A 24,886-nucleotide genomic window follows, 5' to 3' on the forward strand; every position below is an offset into this window, starting at 1 on the left:
GAACATATGCTGGCATCGAGCACATGTTCTACGAGAATCAAAATATCTCATCCCCGAAATTCACAAGCTGATGTATAGCCAAACTACAAAATATAAACACGACCTAGAAGATGAAGAAACCTTAAGGAATGTAAAGGGAAGGTTAGGAGTTGGGGTTTTTGCTTTTATATGGCAAAATACTTGTATTATTCAAATGTTTTGATGATTATTGTAAAGCAGAAACAGAAATCTTGCATGTCAGAAAATGTTTGAAGATTTTACATCAAGTGTTGAATGGATTTCAGGTCTCAAACCAAATACAAAGCAAGAAACCAAGTTCAAGGAAGTGATTTTGGAGCAACCAGATCTTAAAATAACAGGTAACTAAATATGATGTTTTATGGCTTAATCTAGTTGGTAGGTAGGTAGGAAACATGGTTTAAAGTGGCTCCAGGGCCTTAGAGAGCCGTGGCGGGCCCCCCGACTAGACCCGTAACGGGCCCCTACATATTTATACACGATGCAGTACTTGATCACTAAAACGAACACAATGGCCTACACATGAACACAATGTTTTTCAACCTTACTTATGATACACGAATATTCTCTCTTTTCATTAGGATACCGTAATGGAATTGCATAACATTAATTTTATAATAATTCATGTAAGTTTATGTGTGTATATATAATACACATATTTATGTTTCATGTAGTGAAAATATAACAAAAAATCTTTGTTGAAGGATTAAAAACACAGAAAAATACTAGTGAGACACAATACCAATTTGATTCTTTGAAACATATACAATACACATGAACGTGAAAATAACGTGAATATTTTTTGTGTGTTTTGAATTGAAAATAATTTACAATTAAGTTATTCAATTAATTCACTCAATTATTGAGTGTGTAACTGAATAATGTTGAAGTGACTCATAACCCAGATACATTTAGACTGTTGTATAAATTAGAATTAGAACCCTTTTAGGCGTGAACCTGTGGTATTTTTCTGTAAGTAGTGTAATTGTGAATGATTAAATTACGTATTATTTATTTAGGTACCGGTACCTACTTATTATTCTTATTTCCAAAAATTACAAATCAACTTTCCTTGCTTTACGACTAGCAAAATTATCAATGTCTTTGCTGAATTCCAACTTTCACGCTAGTTCACCTTTTAAGGCCAGCACCCCTTGGCCCTAGGCTTGAAAGGCGATCTTGAGCCATGATAGATCGTTGAACATTTTTCACACATGCCATCAAGCTGAATGAATGACTCTAAGCCTCGGCAACAGTTACTGGCAAGTGCAGAAAATACTTATACTTACTTGATACTTGAGGTCGTTGCCATGACTGGGGTTTCCAGATTGGCAGTGTCGGAAATATCAATAAAATAACCTAACATGGTCATTCACGCTGTGGAGGAGATTTACTCCCAAAAAGAGGTTCACTGTAAAAATCCTGCAGTGAGTAGAGTGGGTTTTCCAGGAGTTTATTTTTCAACGTGGTATAAAACCAAGAGTCCCGTGTTTCCTGAATTTGTCTAGAAAGGCTGCTAAAAAATCTAATTGCCTGCGAAGGAAAGCTATTGTAGGTCCCCGCCAGTCGGCTCCGGTGCACCTCCAGTCTAGTTGCATGTCGTGTATTGTGGCTGTGTATATCACACCTTTTTTGTAACTGCTCCAGGTTCTTCTTGATATACATCAGCGAGCACAACACATATTGACTGTATACCGTAAGTATCCCAAGATCCCTAAATAGTGGCCTGCAGTGATCCCTACTACTACTACTGGTGTTCTAAACACCAGGGCAGGTCTAAACATGATTCCTCCTTCTCCATTCCTCTCTGTCCTGTGCAATTCTCTTCATCTTGGAGTACTTTCCCTCCTCCCTGATATCATCCACCAACTTCACTCTTTTTCGTCCCAGCACCCTCCCTCCTTGCACAGTCCCTTCCATTGTCTCCACAAGTAGTCCGCCATGCCTCAGCAAGTGTCCCAGCCAGTTCCGCTTTCGTCTCCTTATCACTGCCATAATATTCCTTTCCTCTCCTACTCTACGCAGTACCTCCTCATTCCTCACTTTATCCCTGAAGCTGGAAAATGTCACTATCCTCAGAGCCTTCTTTTGCAGTAGCAGCACATCGTGGACAGCTGGTCGTGACCCCACAGGAGCAATCCACAGATGATATGGCTGTGAAACAGCGAATGATAGGCCTTGATAAGACTTCTCTGAGATCCACCACACATCTCAGCTTACGAAGGAGGTATAGCACCCTGGACAATTTCCTGCATACTTGATTCACATGATGATTCCAGCTCAATCGCTCATCCAACCAGAATCCTAACAGTTTTACTGGATCTGATACAACTAGTTGTCTCTTCAATGAGCAAACCAAGATGTTTGTTTTGGAAACCTTCCTGCCACAAAGCAGCTGTTAATGGCTGCAGCCAATGGTTCAGCTATTTGTTTTTCCTACAGTTACGTTGAAAAGTGGCCATTGCTGCACTGATTACAGAACGCAAAGAATCACTTTTCCGCTCTAGTGCGGGAAAATTTTTTCTGCACTCCAGATTTGCAACATGGCAACGCAAAATACTTAGTAGGTTATATGGAGCAACAGTGCAGCAAAATCAAAATGAAGTTGGTAACAGTGACTGCTGTGGCTGCTATAGTGAGCAGAGGTGCAACGAAGCACAACGCGCAAATTATTAAGTAGATATTATAACCAAGGACAACATTTTTATTCAATTTGACAATAAATTAAGGTTTTTATCAATAATAAAATTACACAGAAAAACATTTGATGGATTTCAGGCAATTTTACCCATAATTACCCACTTTTCATATTCAATGGTAACTGTAGGAAAAACTTAATGTGAAGTACGTGCGCAAAGTTCCTCTGCTGCACTCAAGAAACCATTCCACGCAAGTAAACGTTTCTTTCGGTGCAGCAAACTGTCACTTTGCGCACTAGTTGCACAAATAACTATTGCTGTTGCCTTTAGAACAAAGGTCAGCACTCACCGGCTTCCAGTCCATCATCCGCTGTGGCACCTGTCCTACATTGTTGATGGGATTTGAGCCACAGTCAGGCAACTCCTGTAGAATGTTTTCTGCCACACTAACAAAGTAATTGTTAAATATGGCCGGTTGCAGAGTAGTCACATAACTTTATTGGCTCGTATTTAGCCTATGTGCATCCACATAAACACAATTTGCTTTGCACAGACGCCACACAGCTATGTGGGCTGGGGTAAACTAAAAGCGCTCAATTAAATCCTTTCTCAGGCGTTGCACAGTCGTCTGATAGCATTTATGAGCATCTACATAAGCTAAAATCATCCTTTTAAACTATGGGTCCGAAGTCGTGCTGTTAAAATCTAAATGCATGGTTTTGCGATCTGCAATTCATCACTGGCCTTCACGGAGATGACGGCTCGTTGGAGAGGTTCAGTGCATGACAGTACAATCTTCAACTCTTCATCAATCAGATTAAAATTTGAGATGGGCGTGTTTCAGAATTGCTATTTGTTGGGAGATTCTGGTTATCCATGTCGGAGTTATTTGTTAACACCAGTTCTCAACCCACAAACTGCAGCACAGGGTCGTTATAATAGAGCGCAAATCAAAACAAGGAATTGCATTGAATGAACATTTGGGGTATGGAAGAGGAGATTTCCGTGTCTATCTCTAGGCTTGAGAACTAGAGTTGAAACGACATTAGCTGTAATAATTGCAACTGCAGTACTGCACAATATTGCCATTCAAAAAGATGATTATTTTGGATTTGATGTCAATAATATTGCAGTAGAGCATGAAGCAGGATTGTTGCAACCCCATGCAGCTGATGACAATCAATTTGCTGCCCAAAATCATATTATTGAGACAGCATTCTACTAGTAGTCTGGATACCCCAGTTTACTTACCCTGCAGTATAATTTTTCTGTACAAAGTTAATTTTCAAATTAATAATAAAGTTTACTGCTATTAATTCGTTATTTTGTTCTCACTGAAGCCCATATAGCTGAACTAAATTGTTCGAGAAGTATTCTACTCAACATGTAACAGTGCATAGACTACACATCTGTGCGCCGTGTCCCAATTTCTAGGTTTCATGTGAATCACTGGCGGTTTGTTGATCAACAATTAGGACCCACGGCGCACAAATGTGTATGCACCTTGGAACGGCACAAGACATACATGAGCCCAGTTGCACAAAGGCCTGTTGAATTCCAACCGTGATTAAATGCCATAAAAACCAGTCAGGGAAGCCTTCTTTTCAAAAAAAAACCTTCTCTGATTAGTTTCTGTGTCATTTTCAATCATGATTAAAATTTAACATGCTTTTTTGCAACCTGGCTTTTGACTTTACTTAAACGTTTCCAAATTACAAGTTGTTTTACAAATAAAATTCAATTTATTCTTTGTGTGCTCACTGTTAAGCTGCGTTTACACCAAAGTTATTGACAAAATGTTTATTTTTTCGTCCTTATAGATTCTATTAGATTGAACGGAACTTGACAAACACATATGTTCATCATGTGCATGGTAAGTCATGTTCAATCTAATAGACTCTATAAGGACGGATAAACGCAGCTTTACGGTGTGCGCAAAGCTTAAGTTTTGAAATTAATAGTTCAGTATATATTATTATATTTATAAATAATTCAAAGAAGACATGAAATTAGTGAATTCTATATCATGCAAATTAAGGAACAAACAAGCCATAATAACAAAAGCCGATAAGGAAAACACAATAGTAATAATAAACAGACTAACTTATAATGAAAAAGTATATTCAAATTAACACTATAATACCCTAACCAATATTTACAACGACCTAGAACCAAGTTTCATAAAATATTTTACAATACAGTATTTACACATCTCGAACATCTCTGTCCATTTTCAATTTAAACATTTCTAAATTAATTTTTTCTTTCTCCAATATTATTCGAGCCGTTTCCTCTTGGACATTCAAGAGTCTAATTTTTTTATCTACTAGCTCCTCTTCCTTTTTCAAATTTGAAATTTTTCTCTCTACAGCTCCCTCCTCCTTTCTCGTTTTTAGTTTTAAATTGACTATTTCCTCCTCTTTGTTTAGAATTTCAATTCTTTTTTGATGTTCAGTTCTCTGAAAATCAAGTTTTTTTGGGAAAAATTGATTTTTTCTCTGGAGTAACTCTCCATGACCACTGTTGATTCACCAGCGGTAATTCTTCTTATTTTGCTGTCACTGGCTGCAGCAAAATGCATGTCCTGGCGAAGTAGATCCAGCCGAAACTGGTCTAGGTGCAGGTGCTGGGTGTTCCTCTTCCTCCTCCTCGATAATACAAATGATTGGAGACCCAGCGGCTGGGGTCGGCAGCTGTTGCTGCTGGGGCTGGGGCTGTCCAGCGGCTGGGGGAACGACTTCCATTGGTAGGGTGTCATCCACGATATCGATGACTGCATTCCCCTGCGACAGAAATGTGAAGGAAAATTGAAATAAAGTTGTGTGAGTTTTGAGATATTGGCTGAGTATCATATCATATTTAAATGTAAAACTTTTTTTTCAAATTCTAACTTCTGTTTAATAATTGTATGTTATCAAATTAGATAAATGTAGGGAACCTCATTGGACTATTTACAATTCATGTGAAAGATTAATTGAAAATGTATTGTTGTAGTTATCCATGATTGTGAGCTGTAGTAAATGATACAATGAAACATACTTCCACAAGCAGAAAATGTATTGTTAAGTAGTCATGGAAAAAAAATTCATTCAATATTTAATAAATTTTTAAAATTTTATTTAAATTGTTCAACTGCCCACCTATTGAATTAATAAGAATTTAGGGATGTATGAAATCTTAGAATTAAGCTGAAAGACCTTTTACTGTCTGTCTCCCCCTACTCACTGACAGCATTTCAAAACTATCACTAAACTTTACTAACTTCTAATAGAGTTCTTGATCCTTCACTGAAACTTGCATGCTTTCATCTATTATTAATTATTTGAAGGACTGCTTCCTTGTACGTAGTTGATAATCTTTCCCAGAAACTCACTTGCTGTTAATCTAGTCTTAATTTTTAGTTTAAATTTTTTTTAGCTTATATTCGACTCTCTAAAGTTTTATTATACTTTTCTGTTTATCAAAATGTATGATGTGTTGCATGTTGCTGGAGTCTATGACTGCCAGACAATTGCATCAACAATTAGATGAATAAATGAATAGATAATTTCATTTGATATTTTGCATCTGAATGTGAAAGTGCTCTGTATTGCACAAAAACCTGTTAAATTTTAACCGTGGGTAATTTCATGAGAAGCAATCAGAGAAGACCTTTTTTATAAGACGGCTTCCCTGATTGGTTCTCGTGGAATTAATCACGATTAAAATTGAACCGGATTTGTGCAACCGGCACCAAGTATTATTATCATAATATTAGAAAAAAAAAACATTTGACAATGTAAAAACACAATCCATGCAAGTAAGATGACTGGCAAACAACCACAAATATGGTGTGCTGCGCATTCACGAAGTGTTTGTAATTATAATATATAGTGTATGACATTTCACCAACCTTCAAAAGGCAATAACTGGAGTCATACTTGTTTAGTAATGGCTCGAACTGAACTCCAAGTTCTCCAACAATACGAGCCGATAATTGACTCATTTCACCAAGAAATGGTCCACCCCCTGTTTCCATTGTTTTCACCTGGAATAAAATAATTGTATATGGTTAAAAAAAACAAGTAACATACAAAATGAGATGTATGGGAACCCTTCAATAAGTGCGAAACTGTTGTAGATATAATACTGTAACTTTCAGGATGAGTTACTGGTCGAATGCTCTATCTTATGACGTACAAGAGAATTGCAACCATTCATAAGGGGGTTACTTAGGGATTGTAACTCAAACATTTTAAGAGTAAACACGCATTGTGTGGAACATCATTTTGAAGGCATTTTTAAAACAAGAAGGATGGCATCAATAACAATTTTCTATGATACTTGTATCCAGAATGGTGGCTTGAAAGTTTTTAAAGAAATGATTGGTACAGTAAAGAAACTTCTAAAAACCTTTTTTTCTAATAAATAACGGAATACATTGAAAAACTGGTTATTTATTTGGTAATCTGTTCACTACTAGTTTTTTTTAAATGTATTTCGTTATTTATTAAAAAAAAATGTTCAAAATTTCTTTACTGTACCAATCATTGCTTCAAAAATAAATTATTATAATATGTGAAAATATGTCATAATAATGAATGTGTCTTGGAATGCCAATAAATTTTACATGACATCATGAAAAAGGATAGAGAATTGGATGAGTTTATAGAAGTATTTGAAAAATGCTAGACATTTGATTGGATAGCTTTGCACAAAAAATATTATCTGAAATTATTTTAAAATGACTTAAGTTACTTACTCTTTCGTTTGTTTTCTCTTTTCTTGCTTTGGCTTTCAATGCCTCATATAAGGCCTTCAATGCCTTGCTCTCCCTTACACCAGTTGATTGCAAGGCATTGAACTCTGCAGTTATTCTACTCCAATAATCGGATTTTCTGGAAAGAGATATTTTGTCGCTCCTCTTGTTTTCTATTACATCTTTATACTTCAAGACTATTTCCACTAGTTGGGATTTTTCGATTTCGGAGAAATTCCTTCCCCTCTCTCTTTTGATCAGCTGTAAAAAGAAGAAATCACTATGAAGCCCTTTTACACTGTCACAATGTTTTGATCAATGATGAAAGGTAATTGCAATGTTTTCATAATAAATAATTAATGTCCAGTAGTATTATTCTTGATACTTGTGTGTTATAATATGGAGTGATGGAAAGTTAGTGGATATTGTCAGCTCACTGCTCACACGGACAACAAGTGCAGTTCAAAGTGCAAAAATAGGTTTAGCATTAGCTACAAATTAAGACCAACTTTCGCTTCCAGCTTTGCCGTCCTTATCTCAAATTTGTATTTTGTTTTAATATTTCTAAACACAGACTTAACTATAGGGTTGTTTGAATTTTTCCACCTAGTATAAGCCACAAGAAGCAGATTTTTCATCGCCTCCAGTTCCGGCGTAAACCATTCTATTATAGACTTATTTCTATTTCGTGGGCAACTTCTGACTTTTTTCTTTGGACAGCTTATGTGAAGATTAAGTAACAGAATATTTAAAAAATCTTTTACAGCTACATCAACATAACATCATTATTATAAATACCTGACCAGTTAGCAGAGATCAATAAACTTTTATACTGATCGAGTTTATGTATCATGCTTGTGCACAGTCAGTGTTACAATAATTATGTTATCATTGCCTGGGGAGGGGTATCATCTGCTTGATCTGCTTGACTGCCTCTTGCTGTCACTCAGCGCACCATTATAATTAAAAAAAAAGAACCCAGGTATCCCACGTCGCTGTTGTTCTCAGACTTCCCTGTGCTCAATTTAAGACAACTGTATATTAAAACTCTTCTCACATATATCAGGAAAAACAAGATAGAACTACTCACGAATATTCAACATAACTATCAAACTCAACACAGGAATAATCATGGATATTCAACACCTCAATTATATCACGGAATAGAACTTTGGTTTCCTCACTATCTAGCAAAAATCGTCTATAGAAATTTGTAGACGATTTCTATATTATTTTTATTTTTCCATGTAATGTGAATTGTAGGAATAATTCTACATTGATTTGTCACTGTTCTCTTTTAAATAACTATCCATTAATTTGTAACTATTCTCTTTTGATTAATTATGATTGATCAAAGTTAGTCTTGATTTTGTAATAGGGTATTTTTTCTAGTATGAAATGTAAAGGGTTGTGAAATATGAAATACTAGCAGGTAACCCGTGCTCCGCAAGGGTCTGATTAGAAACTTGAAAAAACTGAAAACTTGACCTACTGAAATCTCGACGAATCTAAAATAGGCTTATAACCATCCTCGGTAAATTAAGAATCTTCATGTAAATTTCAAGATTAATCAGTCCAGTAGTTCAGACGTGATGATGTGTCAGTCATGTATTTCCCATTCCATATGTGATAGCCAATTTTTCCATTTATAATAGATAACTGAAGAAGACATAATACTTGAAAACCTAACAGTACCTATCATATTTATTTTTCCAATACATCAATTTTAGTATCGATTAGATCCTCTACAATTTTAATAAGCAGCCTTTTATTTTATTTTATTTATTTATTTACAATGCAAATGACACTAATGTAATAACATTGAAAGATAAAATAATAAGGTAGTCCTTGTGCTATTTTTCTTCCAAATTTATAGGTGAAAAAGTCCAAGATAAGGTTAGAATTTCACGTGTACAATTTTTATAAAATTTTGGTCCAAAATAAAAATTAAAACTATAAATTTTGAATTTTGTTTCCCCAATTCCTCCCAAAATACCTAGAATATTCGTTTCACTCCGAATTTGTGCCTGATGGTACATCATAACTGAAGAATATAAATTATTACTAATTTTATTGTTATCTGTTTATGTTTTTCTTATGAATTCCAATGATACAGCGTGAAACCTATGTCCATTTCATTTGTACTGGTTGCAAAATTTTACATTTTATTATTATTTGATGAAATCCAATTTCAATCATAATGAAAACAATTTCGTTAAAAAAAATTTCAATTCAGTAATACGTTCCGAGAGAAAAAATCAAGAACAAAAAAAAGGGAAGAATCGGGGACTCGAACCGAGAAACCTTCGCTCCGAAGTCGAGTACTCTACTGCTAGACCACGACACCGCTGAAACAATAAGTCTTGTAACAATTTTATAACCTCCTCATAAAAAAACACATTCTACAACAATGAAACAATGTAAGCCGTATGAACTTGATGTCCCGTGAATGAATTTTAAACTTCAATTATGAAAAATCTAGAAGGAAAATTGAAATTTGGGCTACGAGGTGCAAGAGATTAATATTTTTAGAATCTATGTGCAAAATTTGGAGATCTAAATCATTCCCGTTTTTCCAGTATGCAATCCACAAATTGACATGTTTTGATGCGAACAAACACGATCCTACTCTCTCTTATTATATAGAAGATATGTCAGTCTACTTGCGAAAACTTCGGCACTCAAACGTGAGCTTGCGAGTAGCTTGGTTGTTGGGTTCGGTGACGATATCCAAGCTCCTTGCACGCTGGCGTCAACGAGTCTCCCCGACAGCTCATCCCTACTGGTTCAGAGGGGATTAGTTGTCGGGACCGTAGACGACAACACTAAGCTCCTCGCACTCTCACGACAACCAAGCTCCCCTTCAGCCAAGCTCCTCTCTCAGGAGCTCGGTTGACGCCGTCAACCAATCCCCTCGTAAGTGGTTTTAAAAGGAGCTCAGCTTACGGGGAGCTTAGCTGTCTGGGAGCTTGGTTGGCGCGTTCCCGTTGCAGGGGTGCAACGTAACGCGCATACCATACCTTTACGATGTGGTATATAAAAGGAAGCTGTTGAAATGGTTGATTTTCATAGGTTGGGCTGAAACCAAGGGCTTATTCCATTCCTATGCTTGGCGAAGCGGTTCTGGAATCTCTACAATTTAATAAATACATCGTCACGGCCTCTTGCTCTTTTTAAGATCTTTCGTTCCATTTGAGTACTTTATCTTGGTTATGCACTCTTTGACAAAAACATCAAGGGAGTTTCTGCTGCTACAATTGAGGCTCCGTGCGTATTCTGTGGTCACACAACCGTTGGATTCAAAACTGCAGTCTTCTCGGTTGAGAAAGGAGACATAGTCTCCGAAAATTTCCCCCATTTCTAATGTAAGTTTTTAAGTGTTTTCAATCTATTTGTATCGTGTCTCCTGTTTTAATTTATATTACAAACTTTAAAGTGTCTTCTGTTATGTGCTATATATATATATATATATATAATATATATATATATATATAATATATATATATATATATGTGTGTGTGTGTGTGTGTGTGTGTTAACTTAGTATGTATATTTTTTGCTTACTACTCTTTATTTCACTCCTTATTCACTTTCATTTTGCTATTAGCTTGCTTCTAGGAACTCTCCCCCATTCACAGACCTATAATCTTCTTGGGGGATTCCATTTTTTAATGTTGTTACAATTTTAAAACAAAATAGTAATATAATTCATCTCATATTTATTATTTTATTGTAACTGAATCATATTGTACAAACTTGTAATTTCATGTGGAAATAAATTGAAATTGAAAAATATATTACAGTACTGTATAATAACATTTGAATGTTTCTCTATTCTAAAGGTACTTATAATTTAGATTCGATAATTCATTAGATCGTTGATAATTCATTGAATCGTAAAAACAAAATAGTAGCCAACACTTTCAATTCATCTGTCGCCATAACGTACTTACAACTTGAAATTCAATAAGTCATCGAATCTAATGAATGCTTGTAGCCGTGCGTCTCGAAACTCCGCTAAGATCATGTACTTCAAGGTGTAATACATTATAGGCGTGTCGACACACGCCGTTTAAGACGCGCAGCTGTTAGTAGGCAGCTCGATACGCATCGCCTCTAAGAAATTGCACGTTTAAGTGACGATTTAAGACGCGCGGCTAGAGCACATAACCTATGAATTCATTAGATTTGTTGATTAATTGTTTTTTATGCTGGATGAAGATTTTGGTAGCTGATGAACTGGTAGTGTTGGCTACAATTTATTGATTTTGCAATTAATATTAAGTCCAATGAATTTATAGGTTATGTTCTCCAGCCGCGGCTGCTCTAAAAGCACGGCTCAAGTCGTCTCTAAGGAATTTCACCTTAAGTAACCTTAATATGAAACAAACATATAGAAACGTGTTAATACAAGGCACCCACCACCTCTAAGACCATGGAAGCACCTTTTCCAAAAAAGGGTCATGTGTTAGTGGTCACATTAAGCACTGCTAGTGCTGACTTTTTGATGCATATTGATTGAGAGCCTATAATTCGCAAATTGGGCACCCACACAGTCTGCGAATGCTACATCTTGACTTCACTACTACATGTAACGTGCAAGGTTTCAACACTGCAGCAAAGGGAGCAAGTACACCACTACATCAACGAATGAAGATCAAACCTAGACGTACCACGATGTCGTTTATTAAAGGTGTGAGAATGCTTCCCTGTGTTGGCGCTGAAGATGTTCAATCACTTATTTAGGTCAGGGAGGGTCCGCCCAGTCAGTTTTTTCAAATCTTATGTATCTAAATGGGTGATTGAAAAGAGGCTATACCAGACACAGGATAAATGATTTTCTAATGTTGATAAGGACTGTGAAGTGTTGTTATCATGACCATGCAAGTTGTGATCTGTTTAACCATTGTGATGGACGTCTTTTATACTTATGACTTGTACAGTTTTTATTTTATAACGTGATCTATCCAGGAGTGGCCTGGTCTACAATCAAGATATTGAATTAATGAATATTATTGTATATTAACACAATGTCTATAGTAGTTTGAAAAATAATAGATGTGATGAGAGTGCAATTTAATGTTTGGCACAATCTACCACGAGCTCTTTCAACTCATTGATGTTTGTTTTTGGATCGCTTCAAAGAGAAAAAATATCAAAAATTATTTAAAAAATCTGTAGAATTTCAATAGTTAAATAAGAATAGCCTAAAATAATAATAAAGTTTCATTCTTTTTGTAGCGAAGCGCGCCGCCTCCTCAGTGGATGCTATTTTTTCTGTTATTGTTGAGCCAGACCTACACACTCCAGAACTTCTGGGAGAGTACTTGAGAATTGTCAAACCCAATGGAAAACTCACAATGATTGAATCGGTGCTTACTGAAGGAACAACGGCAAACAATTCTCAGATCTCAAGGTAAACTGTCCAAACTTTCTATCGAATTCTATATCTACACTCATTTTTTTTGTCAAATTCAACTTGAATTGGAATGATTTCTGTGGAAGTTCATACATTTTTCTTGTGAATCCGTAAACGGGGTAATTATACCTTGGTATGATAATATTTATTGTAAATTTTTCAAAATTATATTAATGATAATAATATTGGTCCTATAATAATGATATTGGTCCTACTTGGTCCTATAATAATGATAATAATTGGAAATTGTTATCCTGCTGTACAAAATGCCTAAACTTGAGCTTAAACTTCAACTTTAAGCTTAAACGACACATCTACACTGAGAGACAGCCTCCAAGTGAGCGATCTCTCACGTGTGGAGACGCCCTAAGGCCAGTAGTCCATTCACTAAAGAGGTTCACCTGGACAGGTACACTTGAGCGTGTGTACCAGTCGCTTCCGTCGTAACTGTGCAGGCAAAACTGGTTGTAATAGAATTGGACTCAACACGAGCTTTATTCGACATTAAATATGTGTCTTAGTAACAGAGATAACAGATTATAAATATTACAGCTGTTTTATCATCACAATCTTCCCCCCTTAATATCAATCGGCACTCGTGGGGTATGGGGCGAGCTGGCGAAGTGAGACTGTCGATTCTCTGCCGTCGTTGTGGCGAACAAACGCATATTCAGGGTTACTCTCGATTAATTCAACTTTTTCAACTTGCGATTCTTGTTTTGAGTTTTTTGTCATCTTCTTCAACCATACTGGTCCAGGTGTCAATAGCCAGGTTGGTAATGGTTTTCCATTACTTGAGTTTCTTGCATGTAAAAACATCCGCTCATGTGGTGTGCAGTTGGTGCTTGTGCATAATAGGGAACGAATAGAGTTAAGGGCATCGGGGAGAACTTGTTCCCAGTGACTGTTGTTCAAACCTCTCGATTTTAGGGCTAGCATCACACTTTTCCATATAACTCCATTGTACCGTTCGACTTGCCCATTACCGGCTGGATTATAGGGCGATGTTCTGCTGCTGGCAATTCCTTTTGATAGTAGGAAATTTTTCAAAGCTGATGACATAAACGATGTTCCTCTATCGGAATGTATGTAAGACGGTACACCAAAAAGAGAGAATAGTGATGTAAGGTGTTTTATTACTGTATTAGTAGTCATGTCAGGACAGGGGAAGGCAAATGGAAATCTGGAATATTCGTCTATAAGAACTAAAATATACTTGTTCCTTGAACTTGATTGTAGTGGGCCTTTGAAATCCATATTAAGACGTTCAAATGGTCGAGTTGCTTTGATAAGGCGGCCAGTTCCTTTGGCATAGCGTGGTTTCATTTCAGAACATGTAATACATTTGGAACATACTTCTTTTACATCATCTATTGAATATGGTAAGTTCTTTGTTTTGGTCCAATGATGGAGTCGAGTAACTCCTGGATGACACAGGTCCTCATGAATTTTTATCAGTTTCTTTATATCTGTATGGCATCCAACAGTGGCACAGACTCTTGATAGTGTATCTGCTGGTATATTCTCTTTTCCAACTCTATAAATTATATTGAACTTATATTCTGACAATTCAAGGCGCCATCGTTGGATTTTGTCATTCTTAATCTTGCTGGTTTGTTTATTACTAAACATGAATGAAACTGATTTCTGGTCTGTGATAAGTGTAAATTCTCGTCCAAGTAAGTAATGTCGCCATTTCCTGATTGATTCCACAATGGCATAAGCTTCTTTTTCCACTGCAGAGTGCCTAGTTTCAGATGTGGAAAGAGTTCTTGAGAAAAACGCCACTGGTCTCTCATTCTGTGTTAATACTGCTCCAATAGCGTAATCTGAGGCATCAGTTTCCAAAGTGAACGGGACTAAAGTCGTTTTCTCGGTATTTTTATTCTCGTTTGCTAGGACTGTGTTAACATATTCTGAACTGGTTTCGTATTCTTTAGCAATGTTTTCAGCATTCTCTAACATTCGTGCTTGTGAGATAGCGTCTTGCAAAGTTAGCGATTTCATTTCGAAAAGATGTTGTCTGATTTTCGATGATTCTAATCCGGAGATGAACGCGTCTCGGATATATTCACTTTTGTTATCGTCAGCCGTGACTGCTTGAAAGTTACATGGTAAACTTAGCCGTTTTAGTTTATTATAGAATTGATCAATTGATTCTCCATGGGTTTGTTTTGCTTTAGATAAGCAGTAACGTGCATGTACTACATTTTGAGGTTTTATAAAGCTTTCTTCAAGAGTTGTTATAGCTTCTTCAAATGATATACAATTGCAAATACTTTCAAAAATATTCGGTGACACATAATTGATCAAAACATTCAATTCATCCTTTTTCGGGATCCACGTTTTCGGTGCTTCATCTGAATCTTGGTCAATCGATAAAACTGTTGGTTTCAGTATTTTTCCAAGCATTTGGTTTTGCGAATCGTTTTCTCCTTCACTGACTAAATCTTGACGTTTACTCGTTTTTCTTTTCGGACCCATTTATTTTATATTTAATGTCGAATAAATTGTAATAGAATTGGACTCAACACGAGCTTTATTCGACATTAAATATGTGTCTTAGTAACAGAGATAACAGATTATAAATATTACAGCTGTTTTATCATCACACTGGTCAATAGAGGGGACTAGAGGGTAATTTAATTGCAATTGTTTCTATCTGCACAGACTAATTGTTTCTATCTGATTGCTTGTGAGAATCATCAGACAAATTTACACCAACGTGAGGATAGTTGTGGCGAATTTGGATCTGTTTATAGTCACTTAGCCTATGGTGTGCAACTATGGGAAAATTCCTCAATGGCCATCACACCTTTCAGACTACAGAAAAGGCTATACGAATTATTAGTCATGCGCCACCACTTGCTACTGGCAAACCACTTTTCCGAAAATTGGGGGTTTTGACTCTCTCATCTCTATATGTATAGAGAGTGAGTCATATGTATGGGAACCCTTCAATAAATTGGAGACTGACTGTTGTATATCTACAACTACACTGTAACTTTCAGGATAATTTATTGGTCAAATTCTCTATCTTTTGACATACAGCTGAAAAACCCCTCATAAGGGGATGACTTTGGGGTTGTAACTCGAATATTTTAAATGTAAACACCCATTGTGTGGTACATCATTTCAAAAGCCTTTTTAAAACAAGAAAGATGGCATCGATAGAAATGTTCTATGATAGGCCTACTTGTATCCAAAATGACAGCTGATTTAAGTTTGTGGTTTTTAAGAAATTAGGGGTTGTAACTCAAATATTTTGTATATAAACACCTATTGGGTGATACATCATTTTGAAGGCCTTTTCAAAAGGAGAAAGATAGCATCAATAAAATGTTCTATGATACTTGAATCCAAAATGGCGGCTGATTGAACTTTATGAATCATTTCTTTAAAAACTAAAACTTTAATCGGCCACCATTTTGGATACAAGTATCATAGAACATTTTTATTAATGTCATCTTTCTTGTTTTGAAAAGGCCTTCGAAATTATGTACCACACAGTGGGTGTTAACATTCGAAACATTTTAGTTACAACCCCTCATTTCCTCAGAAACTTAAACTTCAATCAGCCGCCATTTTGAATACAAGTATCACAGAACATTTTTATCGATGCCATCTCTCTTGGTTCAAGAAGGCCTTTAAAATGATGTATCATACAATGGGTGTTTACATTTAAAATATTCTAGCTACAACCCCTAAGTCACCCCCTTATGAGGGGTTGAAATTCAGTTGTACGTAAAAATGTAGAGTTTTGGACCAATGAATTATCCTGAAAGTTACAGTATTATATCTACAATAGTCTCCAATTTATTGAAGGGTACCCATACATATGACTCATTCTGTATATTTGTTTAATGTGCATGAAGAAAAGCTCGAGTAAATATAATATAACTGCTGATGAACATAATTATTAGAGGTAGGCAGAACATAAGACTTGGTTTTCACAAACATGCAAGTACTCAGAGAAATCGGCATTATTGAAATTGTCTATTTGCCCAGTCAATAAGGGTTTTTTTGATCCGAAAATGAAATAAAAGCTGAATCTCTTCGATTAACTTCGAAGCAAGTGATTTTAAAGAAAAAGGAGCCACTCTCATTGCGAACCCATTGATGTATATTGTTATAAATAGAAATAAAAACCTCAGTATTTTTATTTTTTTATTTCATCCCAAACATCCGAATAATCAGACTGAGGATAAGTCAAAAAGAGCAACCTAAAACCTAAAGGGGGGCGATGTCAGGATACACCACCGTCAAAGTCAGACACATCCATCCTAGCACTAAAAATCAGTCTTGTTTTGGCGGTGGCTAGTTTTGTCGTTCTTGTGCTGAAAAAGAAGTGTCTTGTTTTGGCGGGGCGAGTCCGTGACTAATTTCTCTACCTGGAAAACAGTCTCTGGTTGTCGCTATCTGCATTTGACGCTTATGTCAGAATAGCTTGGAAGTAAACTGGTTTTAATTTTGGCACAGACTGTACTTTCTTTGAAATATTCTGTTTATAACTTAGAGTGACTGTAGAAGTGTGTGTGTCACCACCGTTAGACAATACTCCTGCGTGACATTGTCTCTTATCTCAACCTTATTATTTTAGTTCTATTGCTTACTCTCTCATTCTCCCTCACGCTCTCCCCCTCCCTCTCTCTCACATCCTCCCTCACACTCTCTCTATCACTCCTGCGCCTTTCGCTCTCGCTCTCTGTCTCACACAAACACACACACACACACACACACACACACACACACACACACACACACACACACACACACACACACACACACACACACACACACACACACACACACACACACACACACACACACACACTCATACACTCTCTCTCTTACCCGGTTGTGTGCTAATGTTCTCCTTTCTTCAAAACCCCTCAGGGTTTTGTTATTATTTCATAGAATGCTTCAGACATATTATCTTCAACCTATCTTGAATTTGACTTTCCCATGCCTAGATTTGTATTTTTTTTTTTGTGTCAATAATATTCATTACTATCAACTCTTGCTTGTAATATTGTGAATTCCCTCATTCCACTGAGTAGGATTGTATAATATAGTTAATGTAGCATCGTACTGGAAGGTTGATGGTTGAATGTGAGAGAGGGCCGGCCGTGCAAAAAAACTGCAATTCAATTGAATCCTCACTTCTTCACTTTCTCACTATAGGCCTATATCCATCAGAAACACACTCTCTTGTAAAATACTCAATCCCCTAGACTGAAATAATTTGACTCCTTCAAGTTATGTGCTCCCAACTTGATAAACCGCCCGTTGTTCTCTCAATAATATTTGTTGAACGAGAGCTAGCAAGTTCTTACTTTATACTCAAGTTCAAAGTTGTTGCCAGTCTGTGGGTTTGCTTGTTTGTTTGAATGCACTACAATAACTTTAGAAAGAGTTGATCGATCAGCTTCAAATTTTGAACACGCACTCTTCGAACCTTTTTACAGATCAAGTTCGTTGAACAACAAAATATTTTACTCACTTCTTCGTCCTTTTTCAGGATATAAAAGTAACATTGAAAGTACTAAAATAACTTGCTCCTGAGTGTCTGCCTGACTATTATCTTTCAGTAGCATACGCGTAATATTAATGATACAAATTGTGATGGCAGTTGCTATGTCGTTGGTATTATTAATTTGGCAAACTTTGAATTTTGTTTCTGAATCATTTACCCATACGGAGAAACCTATGAAGTTCTATTGATTCACGAAGGCCTACAGCGTAATATTAATAGGAAAACAGTTTGATGTTCCTTTTCCCGAGATAATTTGACAGTGGGCTCCACTGGGATTCCTATTCAAATTAAAAAAAATTCTGTAGGTAGCTTCATAATTTAGGTCTGCCATCTTCGTTCCGCCACATTGAATTAAACATTTTCTTTGGGAAGGTTTAATACAAGATTCAAATAAAGAATTTCAAGAGACAATGAATGGTGGAAATCGCTCATCAATGTATCAAACCACCGTTTCAAAGATATTCACATTTTAGTGTTGAAGTTTTTGGATATCTGTGATACAGAAATATTGCTCGCCTAGAACAGGATAGATTATTCATCACATTCTTATTATTATCGTTCCCTAGCAACCTATGTTAAGCGTTTATGTAGTCGCTGCTAAGAATAGCAATTGTTGTCAAGTATAAAAAATATATATATATATAATTAAATATATTTGAATTGTTTGTATTCACAATTATATTTTTGTTCACTGCCAGTCTGTCTCCTGTTTCAAGAAATTCACATAGTTCGTACATGGGCCTTCCTTTGAGAAACTCACTAAGTCTTTTTTTCAATGTCACACAATCCAGCCTCTTTATCTTCTCCGGTAGGTGATTCCACAGTTTTCTGCCCACGTATGAAGGTTTCTCTTCGAAGATTGCAGTCCTGTGCCTTGGGAGTACATAGTTGTCTGCCTGCCGAGTGACGTATTTATGAACATCTGTGCCTCTCTGGAGATTTAGTCGGCTAACATGGGTGATGACTTCCATGATGTAGATGTTGGTCACCGTCATGATGCCCAGATGACGGAAGGCATCTCGACATGTCTCCTTTTGTTTGAGACTTGCCAGTGTATTAAATACTATATTCGACTAAACAACAAGTGACCCAAATGAAGCGATTCAAAATATTTAAAAAAAAAATGGGAATGCGAAAAATATTATGATATTTGGAACTCCATAACTTATCATTTAACAGACATTTATGGGATTAGTAATTTTCTGAAAAAGACTAATAATTGGCAATAATAATTAAGCAATATTGCACTAATAGTTTTAATTTTAGATGACTCTCTCCTGGATTATTGAAATCTGTGTTGGAGATTCCTAAGTGATTGCTGCATCATCTGAGAAAACCCCGTGGAAGGGAGCTCTGTTCGAAATTAACAGAATGCTCAAGTATAGACATTTAGAAGAAGACAACCATTCCATTTAAATAATTGAATAAACCATTTCATTTAAATAATTTGTTCATTGAAATCGACCCCATCAGTATTTACTCGTGAATTACCAGTAGTGTATTGTTAATGTATCAAGATTTGAGAAGATAATATAAGCATCTTATTAGTTTTTCTCTCAATGATTGTAATGTATGGCTTAATTGCTTTTATATAATTATAAAAATATCACAGTTTATTACATTCCAGTTCAATTATCTTGTTTCACCATCCATTTCTAAGTAGAGCTCATAAGTATCGTAATCTTGCCATACAATTACCATACAATAATTGAAGTTGATTTCATTCAACTTTAGTGGCGCCATTTCACCAAACTGCTTTGGAGGGGGAGGGGCAAAAACCAAGAGGTATTGGGGGGGGGAGGAATACCCCCAAAGGATAGAGGGACCTGGGTTTTCGAAGACGCTACATTCGAAGATGTTATTATTTATGCTTCATTTTTTCCAGTTTTATATAAATGTGGTTGAAGTATCAATACAGACATATTACATTTGATTGTCTGATTGTGCCCTTTGTCTTGCTTTCACTGTGACATCTTGCAACTTGTTAATTCTCACATTGAAATTTATTCAATAACTCACTTATTGTGCTCTGATCAATAAGTGTACCCATTCTGTATTCAAACTATACCACAGAGAAAAGTATATTCTTTATTACTCTGTACCCATACTTTCAAGGCAATTTTGCTACATTGTTAATACTGTAGAAGGAATTATACTACTGCTGTTAAAAAAGTATTAAATTTTTATGAGACTCTAAGGATTCGTGTAGATAGACCCGCATTTTCATTATTTATCTGATCCTTGAGGGGGGCTTAGGACCCCCTTTTTACTGTCCCTCTTAGGACTGATCAATTTCAAGGCCTCTGACATGACCTAACGACTGTTTCCAGGCAGCTGGGACTGGCAGTTTAACGTGTCCAACCGAAACACGGGAGTGGTATGAGAAACATATCTTGCCCGGGCCTGAATTTGTTATACATTTATAATAATAATAATAATAATTCATTGGATATTCTAATTCGTTATTATTATTATTATTATTTTATTCTAGCAGTTGGTCCTCGGCTGCGAGTTTTAGGATTGGTGATACCGCCGTTGTGCAAGAGGCGGATGATGTGGAACTTGCACCAATTTAAAATAATATATTCTAAGTTATTTATTTTGTTGTCCAAGTTGTTTTAGGTAGTTTATAATCTCTCATTTATTTTTCATTCCATATATATTATAATAAATTACTTTAAAAATGTATTGGTTGTTCACTATATTATACATTATTTTAAATATACAAGACCGTATGAAAATAGTCTCATGAGGGTAAATGCAACGTTGCCAAATAAGATTTGATCAACTTCGTCCGCAGCTGATTATAAGTAAGAATTAATATTGATATTTTCATAATACAGTACACCTGAAGAATTGGCAAAGTTTATGGTAAGGGGTGAGGAGGTACTCAGCTCTTCCAACTAACATCGGATTAGTTTCATGCAGTCTACTATAACAGACGTTCCCATATGGATGTTACTATAGACGTATTTATCATCGTATTCCATTTCTGTTTGTTAGTTTGTTTGTCAGTATGTCTGATGGAAATCGAAAACGGCTTTAACGATTTTGATTAAGTTTGAAACATAGTATATAGTTTGAAATATAGTGAGTTTGTGATACGAAAATCATCATTTTAATTAGGACTCATGTTTAGGATAACTCACTGAGGGAACTTAAAAATGATCAGGTAATAATATTCATCAACCGAGTAGCAGCTGACTGAGAGAGTTTTCCGTCGTCAGTTGAAAGCAATTGATCAAGAGAGTTTTTCATCGTCAGTTGAAAACAGTTGATCAAGAGAGTTTTTCATCGTCAGTTGAAAACAGCTGATCGAGAGAGTTCGCCATTGTCAGTTGAAAACGAGACAGATGTGTTGAGTCACCAAGTTTGTTGACGTCATGTTTTAAAGTTATTGCATGATTCGAGAAAATAGGTGCAGAGAGCAGCCGAGTGTCAGCAACGCAACGCAAATTTGAATTGTTGGCGTCATGTTTTAAAGTTATTGCATGATTCGAGAAAATAGGTGCAGAGAGCAGCCGAGTGTCAGCAACGCAACGCAAATTTGAATTTGTAACATAATGATTGCGGTAATATTAATCAGGTAAATGCTAAAGTAGTCAGTTTTAATATACCTGGGTAATTGAATTATAACAAATCATTTACTTCTAAATTTCCATTTCTATGCCTTTGTACTTTCAACTCTATCCTTTGATATTGTTATATTCATAGACGTGAAGTAGATAGATAAGGGTGGGTGTCTACCATAAGTAAAATGAAATGTCTATTTCTGACTTCTGTAGTTGAATACTTGTAGCTAGTAGTTCTGTGAACAGTAGAGCTTGTACAGTAGTTATAAAGTTTATAAGATCTCATTGTTTAACAGATCTCATTGTCAATATGTCACCCCAATAGCCCTTCGGACATCGGAAAAAAGAAACCGGTACCGTGACGAGAAATCGGTAAGTGTTGAAACGGCCAATGACTGATTGGCGTGTATTGACGATGGCAATATTACCTGTTATGAATGAAACCGAGAGCAGTGCCAAGCTGTAATCATCAAAAGCTAATCTACAAACATGCCAACGTACATATACAGACAAAAGCAAATCCCGTCGTTGAAACGTAGAAAAATCAATCATCAAAATATTATCATGAAAAAATAACATTTTCCCGCTTTTTTGGGAAACGACAACTGTATATCTTCCAGTATTGAAAATGACATTCGAAATGAAAAACAATACTGAAAAATTTTATTATAATCAAAATTCTCAATGTTCGAGTATGTTAACCCCCCAGTAGACTACATTCAACACAGTAGAACTACTATAATTTGTAGCTTACGGGACCAAGCATTTAATAAGAATTTTGGAGGGTGACGAATTATATATCAAGCTCTGCAATATCGAGGCTGATAAAATAAAATACAAAAAAAATATATCATGGATACTGATCCCATAATTACCCATAATTAATTCATAATTATAGCCTGTATGAATGGATATTAGAAAATATTGTTAAATATTAATTTGACATACTTCTAAAAGAAAGTTCACTCCGTATGGGTGAATAATTCACAATCAGAATTCAAAATCCCTAAACTAATAATACCAATTACTATAACGTTAAAGGTATTGCTATCACAAGTTGTATTAACTAATACATGTGGGTGGGCTATGTTGAAAACAAACAATACCTAGACAGGCAGACAGACATTAAAGAAAGCGAGTTGATGTAAGTTTCGTATATTAATCAGCTGAATTCAGCGGAGTTATCAGTTACTATGGCATACTAACGTATTTATCGTTATGGGAATACTAGTTACAGTGTTTTTGATGGCAAAACTACGAATTATAGAGTTATCGAGAAGTTTCAGTGTACTCACTAATCTTGACAATTGAACTATTAAGTGAAGTTATTTTTGTTTTGTGTCAAGAAATTTACTAATAGTTATATTATTCAAGCTCCAAATAACTGCAGAAAAGAGAGACAACTGCACAAAATAGGAATGATTTATATAACGAATTATACAGTTACAAGATAAGTCATCGCCTGATATTACTACGAAGAGGGATAGAAAAGAGTGATAGGTTTCAGAAATAAATTGTCAATGGTCTTGTTAAGAATAGCCTACATGTGGGGATCCATCAGAACAATAACCATTGTTTGAAAACCCAGACAGCTCTGCGTAGTACAGTCCGTCCAAGAAGTATACCTTTTGGAAGTGTCAGAGATTCGATGTGTCTGACTTTGTCGTGTCTGTACGAATGTAAAAGTGTCCGGTTTTGGCGCCTAACACACACGCCAATTCGAGACTCTTTCAAAACAGTCTTTCCCTGTCGCTGGCGTACGGTGTCGATGGATGAGATAGTCGCTGTCCACTCCTGTCAGGTTCTGGGTGTGTCGGAGGACTAAGGTGGCGCGTTCCCCAAAAATGAGGCTGAATTCTGAAAAAAATATCTCAACACATATCATAATTCATTGATAAAATACTGTAATTATACAATAGTCACATGAAATATTAATATATATATATATATATATAATATATATATATATATATATATTTACGTTTTTGTGCCTGTTGTGGCATATATATATATATAATATATATATATATATATATATATATATATATATATATATATATAATATATATATATATATAAACGCAGTTAGTCAAGAGTACCTATGTACAAGGACCTGGGAAGAATCAAAGACAAGGAACAATAATATATCACTCCTGCAGAAACTCATCCACAGAATTGTATGGCCTTTCAAGCAACAGCCTCTTTAACATTCCTCTGAATCTTCGTAAGTCCGCCATGTCTCTAATATCCTGAGGTAATCTATTATATATTTTTGGGCCCATATATTGCGGAGATTTTTCAAAAATTGCGGCTTTATGAGCAGACACTGATAGAGAGACTGAGTGCCTTGTATTGTAACTGTGGATTTCATTATTGCGGTGAAGTTTGGTAGGTTTTTGTGAACGTATGAGCAGATCTCCAAGATATACAGTGACGGCAGTGTAAGTATCCTGCTACTAAGGAATAGTTCTCGACAGGGATATCGGAGGGGCTTACCAAAAATAACTCTTAATGCTGTTTTCTGAGATCTAAATACTTGGATGAAGAATTTTGATCTTCCCCAAAGGGTTATGCTATACTTGAGGAAAGGAAAAAGATAACCGTAATATACCACCATTAGGACTTTGAAGCTCAATGTGTTTTTGAGCACTCGCAGAGAGAAAATAGCCGAGTTAACCCTGGAGCATATTTTTTGAGTGTGTACTGACCAGTCCAATCTACTATCTAGTGTTACTCCTAGAAGATCAACAGCAACGCTCTGCTGGAGTACACTCAAATCGGCCAACTCATTAAAGTTTCTGGCTGCATAATGGGGGGGTTGGAAGGTAATGAACTTAGTCTTACTTGAATTCATAGACAGAAACCATCTCTTGATATTCAGTAGCTCTTCCTGTGTTTGGGTGACTACAGCTCTCAAACTTGAATTAGTGATAATAGAAGATGTGTCATCGGCATACTGAATAA

At 35.9% G+C, this 24,886-nt stretch overlaps 1 protein-coding gene across 1 annotated transcript in view; it reads left to right on the forward strand.

The window, feature by feature from the left end:
- Positions 1-254: 254 nt before the first annotated feature.
- LOC111050519 (anamorsin homolog) overlaps positions 255-24,886 on the forward strand; it is a gene marked incomplete at its 5' end in the record, with an annotated part of 51,835 nt that continues 27,203 nt past the window's right edge. The window contains 2 exon segments of the mRNA XM_039428172.1: positions 255-359; positions 12,637-12,811. Coding sequence (XP_039284106.1) covers positions 255-359; positions 12,637-12,811 — 280 coding nt within the window.

The sequence above is a fragment of the Nilaparvata lugens genome, chromosome 5, assembly GCF_014356525.2.
Source record: "Nilaparvata lugens isolate BPH chromosome 5, ASM1435652v1, whole genome shotgun sequence".
NCBI lineage: Eukaryota > Metazoa > Arthropoda > Insecta > Hemiptera > Delphacidae > Nilaparvata > Nilaparvata lugens.